An 18433-nucleotide genomic window follows, 5' to 3' on the forward strand; every position below is an offset into this window, starting at 1 on the left:
TTTTTTTTCTCTCCCAAAGCTCTCGTCTGGTTCTCGATAAAGACATCGAACGAATGAGGGAGAGAAATAGTGGTGATAGAAAGAAGTAGAAGAAATTCTCTCTCTCTCTCTCTCTCTCTTTCTCTCTTCTTATATATGTATATACGTACGTACGCGTATATGTATATACGTTCTCCAGCAGAGGAGATGAAGGAAAAAGAAAGAAGATGAAGTGGAAGTAAGAAGAGAAGAGTCACCCCCTTATTTTCGTACGCTAAAGACCATGCATTACCGGGGCCGTTCAACGGGCCAACGTCAAACGCACACGAGACCTGAAATTCTCCCCCTCCCTACCCCATCCTCCTTCCACCCTCTCTATCTCCCACCCACCCGAACCGAACCGAACCGAACGAACCTTCTCTGGCATACACTCTCTCCCCTCCATCTCTCAAGCCACCCTCTCTCATCCCTCTCCCCCTTAACCTCCCGCCAGTACCTACTACTCTTGGTACCCTTCCTGCCACCGCTCAATCCCATCCGCCACTTTATTATACGCGTTCCTGCCTTGAGCCGTGCTCCACGGAAAATCGTTGACCCCGCGGCCGGATTGATTTACCTAAACTGCTTTTCGAATTTTCATTCGGTGGTCGAGGTGTGCGCTTGACACCCTCACAGAAAAAGAGAAAGAGAGAGAGAGAGAGAGAGAGAGAGAGAGAGAGAGAGAGAGAGAGAGGGAGAGAGAGAGAGAGATGAAGAAGAAAGGAAGTGGATGTTCTAAAATCTAATAATACTACAAATGTATATGTAATTGTTCGTATCAGCTAAACCATCAATTAATTCTATATACATAATATTAATTATATCGTTCTGTTTGAAATGAAATAATATATTGCGAAATAACGATATTCTGTATTAATTCTAAACAGATGTAATTTGTAATTGGTAAAGCACAAATTTTCTTTCAAACGATTTAGAAAGACAAAAGGTTCGAATATGAACGAATAATTAATTCTTGCCGGGAGGGTAAGGGTCGGGGGGAAACGTGAAGTAATAGTTACAAAATGTAACATACGTACACAGACACACACACACACACACATATATATATATATAAAAGTATATGTATATGAGTTATATAATATAGAAGGGTTAACAATAAAATTTATCGTCGAAATTGTAAGACGTAAAAAACGGTATACGTTATTCCACGATAGGATACAAAGCTCGTGAAGCGATAGCGAGTCCATTAATTGCTCGTAATCCATTTCAGAGCGAGCATTAAATCCGCTTGCGAATGGGCGAACGGACGTTTTTCGAAAGTTTCGCACAGTGTGATCGCACGCTCGCGACCGGCAATTTAACGCATAATCAGTGTGCAGTTGGTTATTGTTTAAAACATTGGGAATTTTCACGCAAGGCCGCGCGTATGCACTTGACACCTTCGGACGCGAGCGATATGACGTGCTAATATACTCCAGCTTTTAGGCTCCGCTCATACGAGCAACGTTAACGTAAACAACATCGTTCACAATGCACGCGTGCATCGGATATCGGCCGTGAGACTAATTACGAGCACTCTATTTCTGTTTCTAATTCTAATATTTGATATTAACTTAGTAGTACTTTCTCGTTAAGAGATTTAATATATATATATATATGAATATGGAATATTTTATTATCTATATCATTTTAATATAATTATTTTTATTTCATATAATAAAATTATTATCGATATACCTTTACGTACGAATGAATCATACGAGTATTTTCTATTTTTTTCTCTGTTACTCTACCTACGTTATAAAACGATAGATAAATGGGTTTAATTTTCATTTTTACATTAGAGGCTGGTTACTTCTACTATTGCTACCGTTGTTACTATTGTGATTAACTCTTCTTTTGGAAATATTTACAAGTGACTTTGCTTGTTGTACTTTTTCAACACGTTGAACGTTCTTTCATATTTTATATATATATATATATATATATATATATGTATATGTAATATAGAATAAAATATATATATAATAGAAATAATTAAACGATAAAACTGCTTTATTTTATATTTTCAATTCGTATATAAAACAACTTATATTACGGAAGATAAAAGGTTCAATTTTAACGTAACAAAAAGGCAGAACGTCAAAAGGCAGGATTCTGCGATCGATATTTATGGAAATATCGAGATAGAGGATTAATCGTTGAATTATGCCGCTCGACGTGCCAACGCTTTTGTACTCTCCACCACGTTTAGGATATACTCGTATGAAATTCGTTAGCAAAACTACGTACAATGGGTGCCGGTTTAACTCGATGTTTATATTTAAGCCCGTGTGATATCGGGTGCTCGCAATTGTATTCAATAATTACAATCTCGTCTCGCTTTATGCCCTCGCTTTGACATAATAAAAGGGAAAGAGTAGAAAAAAAGAAGAAATAATCGGAGTGAAATTAACAAGAAAGAGTTACTTTTATCGTATATTCCGTAATCGCGATCGTTTCGTTTTCAAAAACGTCGGTCGACACACGATGCATGATGCTCCGTAGTGTTAGGGATTAATAATGTCGAGATGAAGAAGAAATATTAACAAAGAAAGAAAAGGAACGAGAAAAAAGAAAGAAAGAGAAGGAAAGAAAGAAACAATAAGCTTCGTTACGAAGTGAAGAAAAGTTTCCATGCTGGATGACCATATCGCGAACGATTTTCCAAAATTTTCGTCTGACGTGGCCTGAGCGTGCATCTGACGCGATCGCGAAACCCTAACGACCTGACGTGCTAATATTCTCTTTGGCCTTAGGGTGTACTCACACGGAGTCGTGTACTGACCCGACTCGACCTCTGTCATGCGAGAAAGAGACAGAGACAGAGAGAGGAAGAAAGAGAGAGAGAGAGAGAGAGAGAGAGAGGGAGAGAGAGAGAGAAAGAGAGAGAGAGAGATTATAGAAGGGGTAGTGGTAACAGGTATGTAAAGGGCTCGTGTCATAACCCTTAACACGTAAGCGTTGAATTTTCCTTTAACTCGCCGACAATGACCACCACCATGGGTGTTGTACGTACATATTTATAAATAAATATATATATATGTGTGTGTGTGTGTGTGTATATATATATATATATATATGCATGTACGTATATATAACGCGTTACGACAAAAGAGGAACAACCTGCGAGCAGCAAAGTCCGGAAATGAGCTGTAAGCTGAACGTATTTGTCTCTGGAAATTCAACGGGGCGTTATCCTGATCGCTCAAAGTGTTCGTTAATGTCACAAGAAATTCCGTTTTCCTGGACGGCAAATGTCCAAGTTGTTTTATTTTTCTTTTATTTCTCCTATTTTCGACGTCACGTAGGGGTTACGTGACGACGCGACTCGTACTTTCTTTCTTTCTTTCTTTCTTTCTTGCTTTTCTTATTTCCTTCCTTCTTTCTTTCTGTTTTTCTCTTCGCACACTTTTTTATTTAACAAACAAAAGTCGGCGCCCTGCAAAAGGAGGCTTTACTTTCTGGATCCCTCCTTCTTTTCGTTTTACGTTTACCGGGAAACGGCGGTGATTGATTGTCCCGTCAACGGCAGGCAGGACGGAAACTAACAAAAGTAACAAAGCGCCTACGCTCGGTAGAAAGCGAGAGCGAGAGAGAGGAGAGAGAGAGAGAGAGAGAGAGAGAGAGAGAGAGAGAGAACGAGAAAGAAAAAGAAAAAAGAAAGTCTGCGCTTTTCGGCAAAGTTGAATTGCTCGTTGTTGGTCGATCTCATCGTTCAATTTGTTTGTCATTCGACCTTAATTTCATGTCGACCTTGAAGTGATCCAAGTATAATGAGGACAACGTGGACATATTACAAATGGAAGATCGTTTAAAGAAAATTTTGATAATTTAAAAATATCAGTATATGTACATGATGTATGTATATATTATGTACGATGTATGTATGATGTATATAAATGGTTTATCAATATAGATAGTTTGATCATTTCGTTTCCACTTCGCGACGAGTATAGCATAATACCTTCTTGCGTATTATCCGCTGAAACGATCCCCTATATCTCGATTCTCGAGTGATCTCAGACAGCATTCTCGTCTCACGAGTGAGCAATCGTATTTCAACTTCGAAAGCGATCCCCCAGGTTCCGTCCTTTCCTTCAATTTCTAAAGATTCATTCTCATTCTCGAGACCAACTTCTTACAAATTAGTTCGATAATCGATTTTATATATTAATATATATATATATATATTCTCGTGATTATTTATCGAGAGATATAAATATAGATATAAATAAATAAATATATATATATATATGTGTGTGTGTGTGTGTGTATGTACAATCTATGTTTGAAATAGCTGGATCAAGCTTAATGACGATATCCAAAACGCGTTACAGTACCTCTGCTATTGTAACAGCATAATACTTAAACGATTACCCGTCGCGTTTCTCTCTCGTATATTGTAACGATATAACCGAATGAAATATACCGGTAAACGCAAAAGCTTCACAGAGCCATCGGAATAAAAAGTTAAACGGTAGCGAGTTAGCTCGATGGAAAAACGAGCTTGGTTACATGGAAACGAACGCGAGAACTTTCGAAAACACGGAAAGAAAAAAGAGCAAAAGATATTAAAAAAGGTAAAAAAAAAAAAAAAAAGCAGTAAAACAGAAAGAAAAAAGAAAAAAAAAGAGAAGGAAAAGAAAGAAAGAAAGAAAGAAAAGGGAAGATCAACGAACGTTTGAAAATAATTTTGCGAAAGATGCTGGCGAGGCGGATAGGCATGGGGTGGAGGAAGAGGTGGAAGCGAGGGATGGGGATTAGTAGTAATATATCTTTTTAGATTCTTAAGAAAAAGTCAGATTTTTACGAGGGAACTTGGGTATAACTCGATCTCCGCTCTTTTTGAAAGATTAAAAAGATGTTGCGCATCTTTCCTAAGAGATCAACTTATATACTTATAAATGTGTGTGCGAGTTAAAGGGAGGGAAAGAAAAAAAAGAGAGAGAGAGTGAGAGAGAGAGAGAGAGAGAGAGAGAGAGAGAGAGAGAGAGAGAGAAGGATCAAGATCGCCATATCGCCGTACGATAAGATCAAGCATAACGACGACATCCGAAACGCGTTATATAGAGTGAGCGAGTGGGTAATCGTTAAACGATTGGCTGCAGCCACCCTCTCTACCTTCGAAGAGAAACGGTAGAGAGAAAGACAGAGAGAGGGCGAAAGAGAAGGAGAGAGAGAGAGAGAGAGAGAGAGAGGGTGAGAGAAGAAGGGTGCGCGAGAGGTGAGAGCCACGGTTCGACCCCCAGTTGGAAATCCTCCTCCGTTTAACTCTCCCCTCTCGAGCCTGGCCGACCGCCCTTAACTTCCGCCTACCCTCTTCGTCCTCCGTACGACTCGCCGTTCGTTCTCTTCGGCTGTCTTTCTCTTTCTCTCGCTATATCTCTCTCTATATATATATATATATCTTTCTCTTTCTCTCTCTCGTGCCATCCACGCAGTGCCTAGTGCGGTGGTGGCGCCATCTGGTGCAGTTTAATAAAAGACGATCGATTATGACGTCGGCCTCAGAACTACCCCTCGGTACTCACCCTCTCTATTTCTCTCCCTCTCTCTTTCTCCGTTGGAATACCGTTTTCCTCCCGCACTTCGATGTTCCTATATAAGAGAGAGAGAAAAAGAGATAGATAGATAGATGAGGATATAGAAGAATGAGGGAGAAAGAAAGAGAGAGAGAGAGTAAGAGAATCATCTCCCTCCAAGAAGAGTGGGAAGGGATGAGTGAGATCAAACGTAAAAAGTACTGTGCAAAGCTGCCGCCGTGGAGAGATTCTGCGGGCGAAGCCGGTCGACGATCTGCTCTGATGTATGGAAAGGAACGTCGCCTCTTAATCGAGAGAGAGAGAAAGAGAGAGAGATAAAGATATAAAGAGACACAAATTCTGTCACGAATTTATTAAAAAGACAGGAGACACGATTAGCCCGTGAGATTTTTAATCGATTTTACCCGATCGATAAAATTCATTCTGATAATAATGAAAAATGAACCTGCTTCTGTAATAATAATAATAATAATAATAATAGGTATTAGAACCAGAGGATAACTATAGACACTTTCTTTTACCTTTTCTTTCTCTCTCTTTTCTTTTTTCTTTAAACTTTCACGAATACTTTGGTATTCGATTCGCGCGATTCGATCGAAACCGTTGGGATTTCACGAATGAAAAAGGATCTTTTCATGTTTATCGTTATACACCCATCGAGTTTTATGGATACGATCTCGTGGTAATGCGGAAAGGAGAGAGAGAGGAAGAGAGAGAGAGAGAGAGAGAGAGAGAGAGAGAGAGAACGTATTTCGAGAATCGACGTTGGTTTCCGTTCGCGTTGGTGGTTCGCTCGAGGGGTGCCTGCCGGTTGCCTTTACGCTCGGGACACAATTTGTGAATTTACAATCCGTCTGCGTGCTGGTCGTATAACGCGGCTACAGCTGTGAGAGTGACTACGACCTGGCACAAATCGGAAGTGATATTTACCAAGAGAAATATGTGACGAGCCAAAAGCGATAATCGGACGTTGCGCGGATTTTTCTCTATTACGAATTTGTCGATATATTTTTCGAGGAAAGTAGATCATACATTGACCGCCATATCTAAGTATTTATTTAACCGTAATTTCGTTAAATCAAAATCAAGAAATTTCAAAACGTTCACGTTTAATTCGTTCTTTATAATGATTAGGATCACTCGTAATCGTTAAAGTTAGTTTTATCGTTCGACGGAGCAAAAGTCGAAACTCCTGCAGATCTCTCTCTATCTCTATCCCTCTTTTTTACTATCTTCCTCTTTCTTTCTTTTTCGTAGAAGTGATTAAAGTTGATTCACGAAGGAGAAATCTATATGCATACCAGAGTATTGTATATTCATGGTTTCTTAGCTCCTCTACCTTCGGGATAGCGTCGCGTTCTCAAAGTAAAATCCATAATGCATGAAGGTCCATGGGCTAAGCCGAAGAGCTTAAGCCGCAAGATATTGCGCAACGTTATATTCATGTTATGCCCTGCAAGAGGCAGCCTTTGTTTTTAATATCCACGGCAGATTGTGAGGGAAGTTAAAACGGCGGGTTACGTTATAACGAACTTTCATGCCGGTTTACGCGACTTGAACCGTCAGAGAAAGAAAGAGAGAGAAAGAAAAAGATAGATAGATAAATACATAGATAGATAGATAGATAGATAGAGAGAGAGAGAGAGAGAGAGAGAGAGAGAGAGAGAGAGAGAGAGAGAGAAAAAGAGGATATCTATCGCGTTTCACTATTCCTTTGGCGAAACTTTTCGAAAATTAATGGGAAGATTCAATATCAGTTCGTTTCCTTTTGCGGCAATATTACTCTTATTTTTTTCTTTCTTCTCTATCTTTTTTTTTTTCTCGAAAAGAATCAGAAATAACTAAGATAAGTAAGAATAACTCGAGTTTGATGCTCTGTAAACACGATTCTTACGTTAGGGAAGCGCCTTTTGTAAAAGGCAATCTCAGTTCTGTTCTAATGGCTACAAATTGATTTGACCGATGAAATCCTGGAAACTCTATATCCCGTTGAAACGCAAACCTAATGGTCGATCTATCTAACGTGTCAGTGTCAGTTTCGTGGGAAAAGGCAAGCTGCTCGTTCTGTGGGCAGAGATTGAATCGAGTACACAAGTTACTGCGAGCTTCGCGGAGTCATTAGCGACGTTGAATTCGATAAATTCCAAATAGCGAGAGCGAAAGAAAGGGAGAGAAGGGGGGAAAGGGGGAGGGAAATATTGACTTTGCTGTACAACGCGATTTCGAGAGCGATCGATCAATCGATCGATTTTGATTGAAAAGGAGAAAAACAATTTAATTTGATAGATAATTTGAGAACAAACAAGAAAAAAAGAAACTAAAAAGGAATCAAAATCTCAGTTTCACGCGTGAATGGTTGTCAATACTAAGGAAGCACGATTATTATATTTAATTAGCGAGATTGTAATTTATTCGTGATTGTAATTTCGAAAGAAATTAAAGTCCTTTCGAAAGAGCCAACGAAACGAAATGTCCGGACAAGTGGTTAAATCCATTTTAGTTTAAACGTCCGAGTGTTTAGTTTAAACGAGCGAATGAGAAAACTCTTCGTCGCTTGGGCAAAGAAATCGTATGGATTCTATTGTCGCGATATAATGTCTTTCCGATTCTAATAAGATATCTAATTACTAAGAAAATGTAATCTGTTATTATCGTTAAAGAAGAAAAGGCGAGAATCCTGTGACGCGAAGTTAACGACGAGGAATTAAATGGTAGGACGACAAGTAAAATCCTTCTCTCTCTCTCTCTCTCTCTTATCGCGAATTAAGAGCTCAGCGTGACTCTGACAGCCCTGCCAAGTTGTAAGAAGGGAAACTCCCGTGCCGTCGGTTTTGATTATGAAAAAGATAACAAGCCTTCAGGGCTTTCACCGATTTTTCCTTAAAGCTTTCCGCTCGTCCGACGGCGGGCGAAAATGTCTCGGGCACGAAAAAAAAGGGAAAAAAAAAGAAAAGAAAAGAAAAGAAAAGAAAAGAGAAGTACTCGACTCGTCTTAATTCCAGATAATTTAAGACTGAAGCGTTGACGACACTTACCCAAGAGCGACACGACAGATTCTGACAAAATACATTTGCGATAGGACATCTATTTTGTAGGAATAAATATTGAATAAAAGATAAATACTGGATGAATGATTATACATTGATACGTCCGATTAAAAATCTTACATCTTATACGTATTATTTTTATCGAGTTCAAAGACGATAATCAGCCAATGAAAAGTTTTAATTATACAACTGTTGAAAATTGATCGATAAGAACGAAGAATACGCTGTTACGTTCGACGAAACGTAGATAATAATTCAAAACGTTGAAACACGTTTAATATTGAATATATTTATTGACCCGACGACGTTAACGCTCGCATAATTTCATCCACGAGGAGAAGATCGTAGTGATCTCGAAGAGGATGTCCAAGTTATTCGACGATCGGTGTCTATAGATATAACAAAGCATGGCGGGTAGGTTCACTCGCCATCACTAATTACTTTAGTTATCCCCCTTTAACCCTCGGCATTTTCTCTTAAACCCACCCTCGTCATAAACTGTAGTGAAAGCTCGAGAAGGCTGCCGAGTGAAACGGCACCTCGGCTTCTCCTTCTGCTCCGCCCCATTCTCTTCGACTATCGCAAAGTGCGGATTCTAGCCCGCACCGCCACCCACAAATCCCCCCGCAACTCCCCAGTCTCCACCTCTTCGGAATCCCCCTAGAAAAGCTTTATTATTATCATGCCGCCCGTAGACCGCACGTCTTTAATTAAAACTAAGAAAAGATTCACGCACCATGTGCGTTAGAGAGCGCGATAACTCAATAAAAATTTTTTTCTCCGATGATTCGCCTTTCATAATTCAAGACTTTTTCGTCGGATCATTCACGAATACAAATAGAAAGAAAAAACAATGTAAATTTTCTCTCCGTCGAATCTCTCACCGATGAGCCTATTGAAAAACTTTAAAACGAATTATCATATCGTTGATTATTTAAAACAAAAAAAATATATATGTATATATATATATATATATATATATGTATGTATGTAAAAGAAAATAGACTATCCGACACGAAGTGAAATCCAACGATTTTCCTTTTATATATCGAACAAAATAGCAAGACGTCAAAATTCACTTTTCTCGAAGGAACTAAACGACAGATTTCTCGTAGCTACGTGTATGTAATATGTAATATCCACGTGTGTGCGTGTCTGTTTGTATGTGTCTGTGTGCCCTCGTCCATGCGCGATCTTTAGGTTTTCTCGTAAAACCAGTAGCAGAGTGGCTCTCGACCAATCAGGATAAAGGCATGGCGCTCGAGGTGTGAATTATACATGAGGATATATTCCCTCGCGTCACCCTCTTTCCTCTTCTCTATCGCCATTCACTCCTTTACCGGTTACCAGAGGCTTCCCTTGTCCTTGTTTGGGCGAGCTTATAGCCAGTAGTTACGCACACGTAGCGTCGAACGGGCCTTGGCGAACGTCGTCGTGTTTTTTGTCCTTTTTCCCCTATTTTTTTTTCTTTTTATACTTATTTTTTTTTCTTCTTTAAAATATTCTCCAAAAGACAAATGAAAATATTTTCTTGAGAAAATTTGTCGATTGCGTTCGCGACGAAGAATATATCCGTGTTTCGAAGAAAAATTTTGTTCCCCGTTTCGTCCTTTAATATTTTACACGTTGCCATCAAAATTTCTCATTCGCTAACGTAAACGTGGACCACACGCTCGGCGGCTACGGGTGGCGAAGTACGCTCATGAAATCAAATGAAACTAACTCACAACGCTATTTCCCGGTACCGTTTAGTTTCATTAGCGCCGCCACAGCCGAACCAAGCTGGTAACACCAGGAACAACGACATTGCTACGTTCGTGTGTTGAGCGAACGAGCGAACTGTGAATGAGCGTGCGCGCGCGCTCGCGTTTTCACTCGCTCGTTCCGTTGCTCGGTCGTACGTGTTGTAGGTAGATAGGTAGATAGGTAGGTAGGTAGGTAGGTAGGTAGGTAGGTAGTAGGAAGGTAGGTAGGTAGGTAGGTAGATAGGTACGTGTGCAACTAATGAACTGGCATCGCCCGATTAACCCCAAACCGAGAGTGTATTATGTGCCTAACTCTACGTGCATCTACTCGACGTTCCTCTTTGTGTTGATACGTACGTGTTACTACCGTCAATGAAACGGACAGATAGATATCCGTCCTGGCACGATTCATTCCAACGAAATAACGCTGAATTAATAATCAATTTTTACAATGATTTGTTAACAATGAATTAAGATAAAATTCTCCTCAAGAAAATTTCCTCACCTGGGAATCCTTAAGGCCGAGCTTTTCCGCTAGCTTCTTGCGATCGGGTTTGCTGATATACTTTTGTATTTGGAACCTTTTCTCGAGGCCACGTCTTTGAAGATCCGAGAAAACCGCTCTTCTCATCATACCTCTTCGCGGCTTTCCACGAGCGTTCGTCGCCCAGGGAAAGACCAATCCTGTCCCAGCGAAATCACCGAGGCCACCTTGAATGGCACCAGGAAATGCGGCTCCACCACCTGGTGCCGCCGGATGATGAGTTCCGGTACCAGAATTTGCGACTGGAGAGAAATAAGAATCATCCGATCAAAACGATTGTTCCCAGACTCATCTCGTTTCTTCGTGTTAACGTACAAATAGGTAATATCTCGAACTGGTATAAGGATAAGGAAAAAATGGCGTAAGCATCGAAGTTCATCGATCGCTTGTCGAAACCCGTGCCCGATAGCAATTGAATCAAAGTCATCTAATAACGAACGGCCAATTGAATCTCCAGATCGTATCTGCGCGATATTGCCAAGCTGAGCATGATGGTATTATCTGCACCGATGATATTTGCACGCACTTGTTGCATGCGTGCATTTCGCTTGTGGCGGTGCATGTACATAATATGGTAGTGCTTTCACTACACTTCATATGCACTCCATGTCCCATACGAGCCTACCTATAACAAGATATTCGATAAACTCGTGCCCCAGCACGTACCCGTGCGCGTTTATACGCTCGGCGTTCTCTGCACCGCATGCGGAAGTTTCGCTTTTATATGCTCATCGAAAACCCGTTTCCGTCTAGCGCACGGTGTGCGGCGTCTGTTCATTAACTTTTTCGACCCGGCAAAGCTGAAAATGACGCGAACCACGAGCTTTCTTTCTGTTTCGACGTTTCACTCTCGACGGATGAATTTCATACTGAAATAAATAAATAAACAAAAATAAAAAAAAAAAAAGAACACAAAAAACGGGGTAGAAAAAAACAAAAAAAAAAAAAAAAAGAAAAGATAAAAAAAAAAAAGTAGAAAAAAGAAAAATCTCTCGAACTCACCGGTTAAATACGGGCCTCTGTAAAATAATTGTTGTAGAGTGTGATGAGCGTTTGGAGGCAAATGACGTTGTGGTGGTTGATGACTTGGCCTGTGATAAGGATGATAGGCAGCAGGCCTCGCTATGGGCTTGGCTATGTTGTATCCTGCCGAATTTTGTAAATTTTGCAGAAAGGCGGGTATCGCTTCCGGTGGCAATCCTTGAAAGTTCTCTGTTGAAAAGTTATACGAGGATGAGTGATAAAAAAATCAATTAAATCAAAGAAGATAGGAAGTATACGTTCCCATTACGGTACGTTTAACATGATCCCTCGGAACATTTCGAGAACCTGGATTATCGTGCGGTAGAACGCCTAAGTCGGTGTATTCCTTGCGACGCATAATTCGAGCTGACACCCCCGAGTAAACCCTCCTGACGGCTCCGGGCAAAGCCCGACTTCCTGTTGACGCACGCTTCAACACCTCCGACGGAGTAAATAATACTACGTTTCTGTTCCGTACTGTTACACGTAGCACAACAGTTTACCGTCGGGGTGTTGATACCTTTTTAAACGTTGCACGTTCCGTATTAATATAGGTATAATAATACCGTAATAATTGCTACTTTCTTTTCGTCGATAAAAGGAAAACAAGAGAAGAAGAAATTAAATAAATGATCTTCGAATCGTCATGGTCATCGATAAAACGACCTTTGCTTCGACACGAGAGTTCCATCTATTTACGATTTTTAATATATATACCTATATACTTTTTTCTTTCGTCTTCTTCGTACGACCACGCCCAAGGAAAAAAACGCGTTTGAAAAAAGAGGAGGGAGAGAAAGAATTGACGTGTTTGAAAATAATAAAATAATGGGACTCCTCTTGCTTAGGATTTAGAAGAGACGCGGAAAGAGATCGAAAAGGGCGGATCGGTGAGAAAAAAGAAGGAAATATAGGAAAGAGAGAAATGGTAGTAGAAAAGCTTTGCCTCGCGCGTTCGAACAGACAATACCCTGACAATGGCCCATACACGAAGTCCCATTGTGCCTCTAGACCCCATAAAATACTCATCGCCTTTTATCGTTGTTTTCGTAGCCGGCCAATGAGAGAAGCTTTCCGGCAACTTAGAGTTCTGACGGCGGACTAATAACGGCTTAACCTCCAACGGAAACACTGAATGGGAAGGCTTTTTTTTTCAACCCGCCACTCCCCCTTCGAGAGAGTCTTCGCATCAAGGCCTACTTTTCCACCCCTTACAACCATCCAGTTCTCTCTCTCTCTCTCTCTCTCTCTCTCTCTCTCTCTTTTTCTCCTTACTTTTCGTGAGATTAAAACTCTGGTTCGTACAGTCTAGAAATTCTGAAACGACTCGCGTGTGTTGTTACAGTTGTAATATCCCCTCTTTATATACGGGAGGCTTAAGGACCCTCCTTTTTTCTTTTTTTACTTGCCCCCTCCATATATATACCTATATATATTTCTATCTCTGTCTCTCTACCTATCTATCTCCACCTACCGCATACGGTATATAACATATCGGTGGTTATTCTAAGGGATTAAGGTTTTTGATGCATTATTAACTAGATACCACTGCAGGTTTTCACTGTGAATAGGAAGCAAAAGAAAGAGAGAGAAAAAGAGATAGAAAAAGAAAGAGAGACACACATGTGCACGTTGGGATATGCAAGTAAGGTAGGGAACTATGGAATGAATTCAACGTAGGCCGTTTCAATGTGATCTCTGTTTGTTTTACGCGCATGGTTAACTAACTGATTTCCTGCTACGTAATTTCGTGCTCGCCTCGGTTAGAGAGCATCCTCTCGATTAATCGTCCGTGCAAGAACATCTTGTTTTTCTAAGGAATTCTTTAAGGGTCGCATGAATTTAGAACGAGGGATGAAGATCGGGAGATGAAGATTTCGTCATTTCTCTCTCTCTCTCTCTCTCTCTCAATCGCTCATTCTTTTTCTTTTCTTTTTTCATCTCTCCTACGTACTTAACCGAAACACAACGTTTCTATCGTTCGCGTGTACCTGAGTTTAATTTAAAAAAAACCGATAGGCAGCCACGTCGCGTAGCCATCAGTCGCATAAAACAAACTAAATCGGGAGACAGAGAAAGAGAGAGAGAGAGAGAGAGAGAGAAAGAGAAAGAGAAAGAGGAAAAGAGAAAGGAAACAAAGCAAAGAGAAATATACGTATATCTCGAGCAGAGTCTCCGCGCGCTCTCTCTCTATCGCGATTTATAACGAATCCCGTCACGTCGACACATTCGATATCGGAAAATATCAATAATCGCTGTATGTAGCAAAAACATGAACAGACAGAAGGACAAAGAGCGAACCGAGAATGGGAGTGAGAGAAAAAGAGAAAGACAGAGAGGGAAAGGCAAGCTAGTAGGAGTGACAGAGAAAGGATCGGTAAATCGTCCAACGACCGGTGAAAATGGTATTCGAAATTCAACGTCGCTCTCTCGTCACTCCTCCTCCTCCTCTACCTCCACCACCACCTCTTCCTCATCCTCCTCTACCCTCTAACCGTCCTCTTCTATCGTAACATCCCACTGGGCGAGCGGCCACCACCCATCCGGCCATTCGACGACGCGTGTATCCCGGCACGCACTCTCGTTTCGTCGATGAATTTCGAGTTTGTTGCCAATCACTTTTTCGCGCAATTATTTCACTACGTTTCGACATGACGTACAATTGGTCGGCGAGGAGGGCGCAAGAGGGTGCCGGTCGGTCCGACCTCACGAGGGGGTGGTTACCATGGCGGGCGAACGAGGAGAGATGAGATGAGAGGAGAAAGGGGTCGAGGAAGAGGGGGAGGGCAGGTGAAGCTGGAGGTGGAAGTGGAGCGAGAGGTGAAGAGAAGGGATGTAACACATGCACGTGGCACGGTCAATGCATCCACTATATCCCGACAAATGCATGAAATCCCACCCTCCGTATCGGCTTCTACTTCACCCCTTTCCCTTTCCTCCCCCTACTCCCTCCGCCACCTCCTCCTCCTCCGATTTAGCCACGAACATCCTCGCGGTCCTCACGGCGCATGCATGCAATTCGCTGATGTTAAATGCAACATTCAACCCCCCTGCCTATCTCTGTCTGTACATCCCCTCTCGTTCTCTCCCCTTCCCCCCTCTCTCTCTATCTACCTATCTATCTCTCGCTCGCTCGCCCTCACCCAACCTCTCTATCTTCTCGCTCCCTCTCTACCGATCGTGACGCCTCGTGCAGCGTGCCGTGCCGTACCTGCTACGTCTGTATCCGCTACGTTTATCGCGCCGCGGGTGGACTTCATCGACGGTGTGTCAATCACGGAATGGTACAGATGGAATGGAGGAATAAAAAAAAAAAAAAGGACGAGCCGAACGAGGATCGCAATGACGAGATGGCCGAGTTCACCGAACGAACTAAACTCATGATTCCTATGTACCACCTCTGGGTGTCTCTTTTTTTTTCATTTCTTCTTTTCTTTCTGCTCCTTTCTTTTTCCATTTTTTTTCTTTTCCTTTCTCCTTTTACCAGAGAAATTATTTTACCAAAGGAAAGAACGGCACGATCTCGTCCGTTATAAAAGACTTTCGTTATGATACTTAATATAAGCTATCGGAGATCCGTCGGACGATTAATACGCATCATTAACATTATTACGAGTTCTATAACGTCATACTTATCACGAATGATCGGGAGAAATTGAAAAGCGGATAATGTAATCGCAGCCAGGTATGTACCTTGGGCTATCGAAAACGGATTGGCTGTCGAAAGATGTACAACGTTAAACGATTTATTAATGACATCATGCCGATATCTCGAAACTTTTGTACCATTTGTTTCAATTCTTATCGTTTAGGGCGTCGATTATAAACCGCATACCGCGTTGATAGGTTAACGTGTAAAACGATTTAAAGTGTAATAGCGAAACGAGCCTGTTAATAGTCAGACAATTATCAAAGGTTATCGATATAGTGACCGGTTCGTCGGCAGTCGAAAGGAAACGCGATAAGAGAGGGCCGGCAATACATCATTGGATTCTACCGCTTGTCTAATATTATAGGCACCAATCGTAAGAGCTTAATATTGGGGTGAAGGTAAGTGGCCGACCAGCTGACGCCCTTGCTCCACCCTGCACGCACGCTGCGACTCGTCTTGAGGGTGTGCGGATGAGATTTAGGGACCGCCGACAGAAGTCTGCTCGCGACACTGATTTGTGGTGAGCTTTGTTTCAACACTCTAAATTCTATCCGACGAGTAAGGAAAAGTTTCATCTCATGATCGACCATAGAATGTTTATTCTTTTATTGTCAAAGAGAGTACACGTGTTCTTTGTTGTTTCTTGTGTCGTTCGAAGAAGAAAGTTTCGAGGGGAAAACGAGAAGAAGAGAGAGAGAGAGAGAGAGAGAGAGTTAGAAAGAGGAGACGAACGGAACCTAAATCTATTTAGCGACGTTAGAGATCATTTTCCGAAGACGTTAATATCGTACATCGAAGAGAAAACATTTACCAGGATGCGGTCTCCTATCGTGATTGCCACCGAGTATCGCGTTGACGCTGAACTTGAGCTGCGGCTTCTCCTTCTCCTGTATGGTCCTACAGGCAGGTCCCAAGCATTGCTCGTCGCCGCAGGAACAGGCGGTCGTCCTCTCGCCTATCCTGTCGAGTCCACGCTCGCTGCTCACCGAGGCTTCTCTCTCCCCGTGAATCGTCATATCGTCGGACGTGTGCATGACGTTTCTGCATCCAAGGTCGTAGCGCCTGTCCGCATGGATAGAGGAAGGGACACGTTCGCCAGTGAGAATTCCCGAATCATCGCGATCCCTCTCGCCGTGAAGACCACCGTCCATCTCCGTAGAGACACGATCCTCATCGGCATTCGAGTTGCACGAGTCCATCGCCGAGTTCGATCGATTCTCGATCCTCTCGTTGCAGAGTCTCTCCATCGCGCACAGACGTTCGACGACATTATTGTGAGACTCTCTCTCGCTCTCAACGTCGACGTACGCGTTCTGAACTCTCTCCAGAGGTCCTTCCTTGCCACGAAGGAATTGCATCCTCTCGTCCCGTTGAATTTGACGATCCAATCTACCACTACTATTACTACTACTACTACTACCACCACCACCACCACCACCAACGACGACACCGTTGTTATTCGCTCGCTGATGATCCCTGCAATCCATCATCGGACCAGATCGATCGATTCCTCGTGATCCAACGATCGACGGTCTTTGCTGCTCCGAGTGTTCTTGACTTACACTCGGTGGTGTCGGAGACAATCTCTCTCTACCGATTCGTAGATTAGCCTCGCATTCTCTCTCCCTCTGCCGTGCTACCAAACTAGCCGCCCAGTTCAAGGTCAGACTAGTCAAGTCCGTCCCCGACGAGGCCTTACTTTGGAGGAGATTCTCCATCAAGAAGGGCGAGGTCATTGCACTTTGCTGCAGATTCTTCAGCATCGCCGCTGACGAGGGGAACATAGCACGGCTCCCTTGCTCCACTCTTTCTCTCTCTCTCTCTCTCTCTCTCTCTCTCTTCTTCTTCTTCTTCTTACGTTCCTTTTTTTCCTCTTCTTTGCTCGAACGATTATCGAGGACCCCTTAAATCATCCACTTTCAAATCTCGTACATTTCTGCTTCGTCAAGATCGAAGGACGCACATTCTTTTCTTTCTTGCTCTTTTCCTCTCTCTTTCTTCTTTTTTCAAATAATGTCAACGAATCATATTCGCGTTACAAAGAAAACGATCGTTTTATCTCCGCGACGTCACGCGATTTCTAATATCGAACAAGAGATATTAATCCTCCATTCTGAATAATTAAGAAAATGATCATTAACAATACTTCTCTTCTTTAACGTCCTCGCTCGTGAAAAACCATTGGAGAATTTGCCTCACTCACTCGAGTACTCACACGAGATAGATGAAAGATAAATAAGATGACACAAGCACCATTATCAACTTAAGATTACGCAACGAAAAAAAAAAGAAAGAAATACTCTTAACGTGGTCGATCGTTTAGAGGAACGCGAATGCGAGCGGGTAGAGAAACGTGCGATTTCGGCAGCGGAATGTCAACTGACGTGCGCTTGAGAACAGAGAAGGGGGGTTAGTGTGGCAGCGCGCAACGTGCGAGCGTGCGACCCTCGAATGAAGGCCCACAAAGCAGCATATAGTTGGTACTCGAGATCCCATCCTCCCTCCCTTTCCCGGAGACACCCCTCCTACCTTTGCCACGGCCGGGAGTAAACGAAGAAGGGAGAGAGCGAAGGGGTGGTAGTTGCTCCGACGCCTCCTTCCTTCATCACCCCTCTTTCTCTCTCTCTCTCTTTCTCTTTACAACCCCCACCAAAGCACCCTTTTCGCTCTTAGGTGAGATAATACAGACTATAAGCCGAGCAATTCGGGGTTTGGCTCGCTCGGTAATGCCGTAATAAAATCATACTCCCATCAAACGGTGCTGCTGCGTTCACCCCCCACCTCAATTGAGAAAAAGAGAAAGAGAAAGAGAATGAGAGAGAAAGAGAGAGAGAGAGAGAGAAGATGAAGACGAGAGG

At 42.2% G+C, this 18433-nt stretch overlaps 1 protein-coding gene across 2 annotated transcripts in view; it reads right to left on the minus strand.

The window, feature by feature from the left end:
• The window catches only part of LOC122630558, a 19273-nt gene extending 1191 nt beyond the window's left edge, over nucleotides 1-18082 (minus strand). Inside the window, exons 1-3 of one of the 2 annotated variants that reach the window (XM_043815165.1) lie at nucleotides 16387-18080; nucleotides 11903-12112; nucleotides 10862-11142 (exon numbers count right to left, since the gene is read on the minus strand). In XM_043815165.1, coding sequence (XP_043671100.1) covers nucleotides 10862-11142; nucleotides 11903-12112; nucleotides 16387-17359 — 1464 coding nt within the window. In that variant the 5' untranslated portion in view covers nucleotides 17360-18080. Of the gene's footprint in view, nucleotides 1-10861; nucleotides 11143-11902; nucleotides 12113-16386 lie in introns of both variants that reach the window. The other variant, XM_043815166.1, reaches the window with a different exon arrangement.
• Between the last annotated feature and the right edge of the window lie 351 nt (nucleotides 18083-18433).

This window comes from Vespula pensylvanica, chromosome 7, assembly GCF_014466175.1.
Source record: "Vespula pensylvanica isolate Volc-1 chromosome 7, ASM1446617v1, whole genome shotgun sequence".
Taxonomy (NCBI): Eukaryota; Metazoa; Arthropoda; class Insecta; order Hymenoptera; family Vespidae; genus Vespula; species Vespula pensylvanica.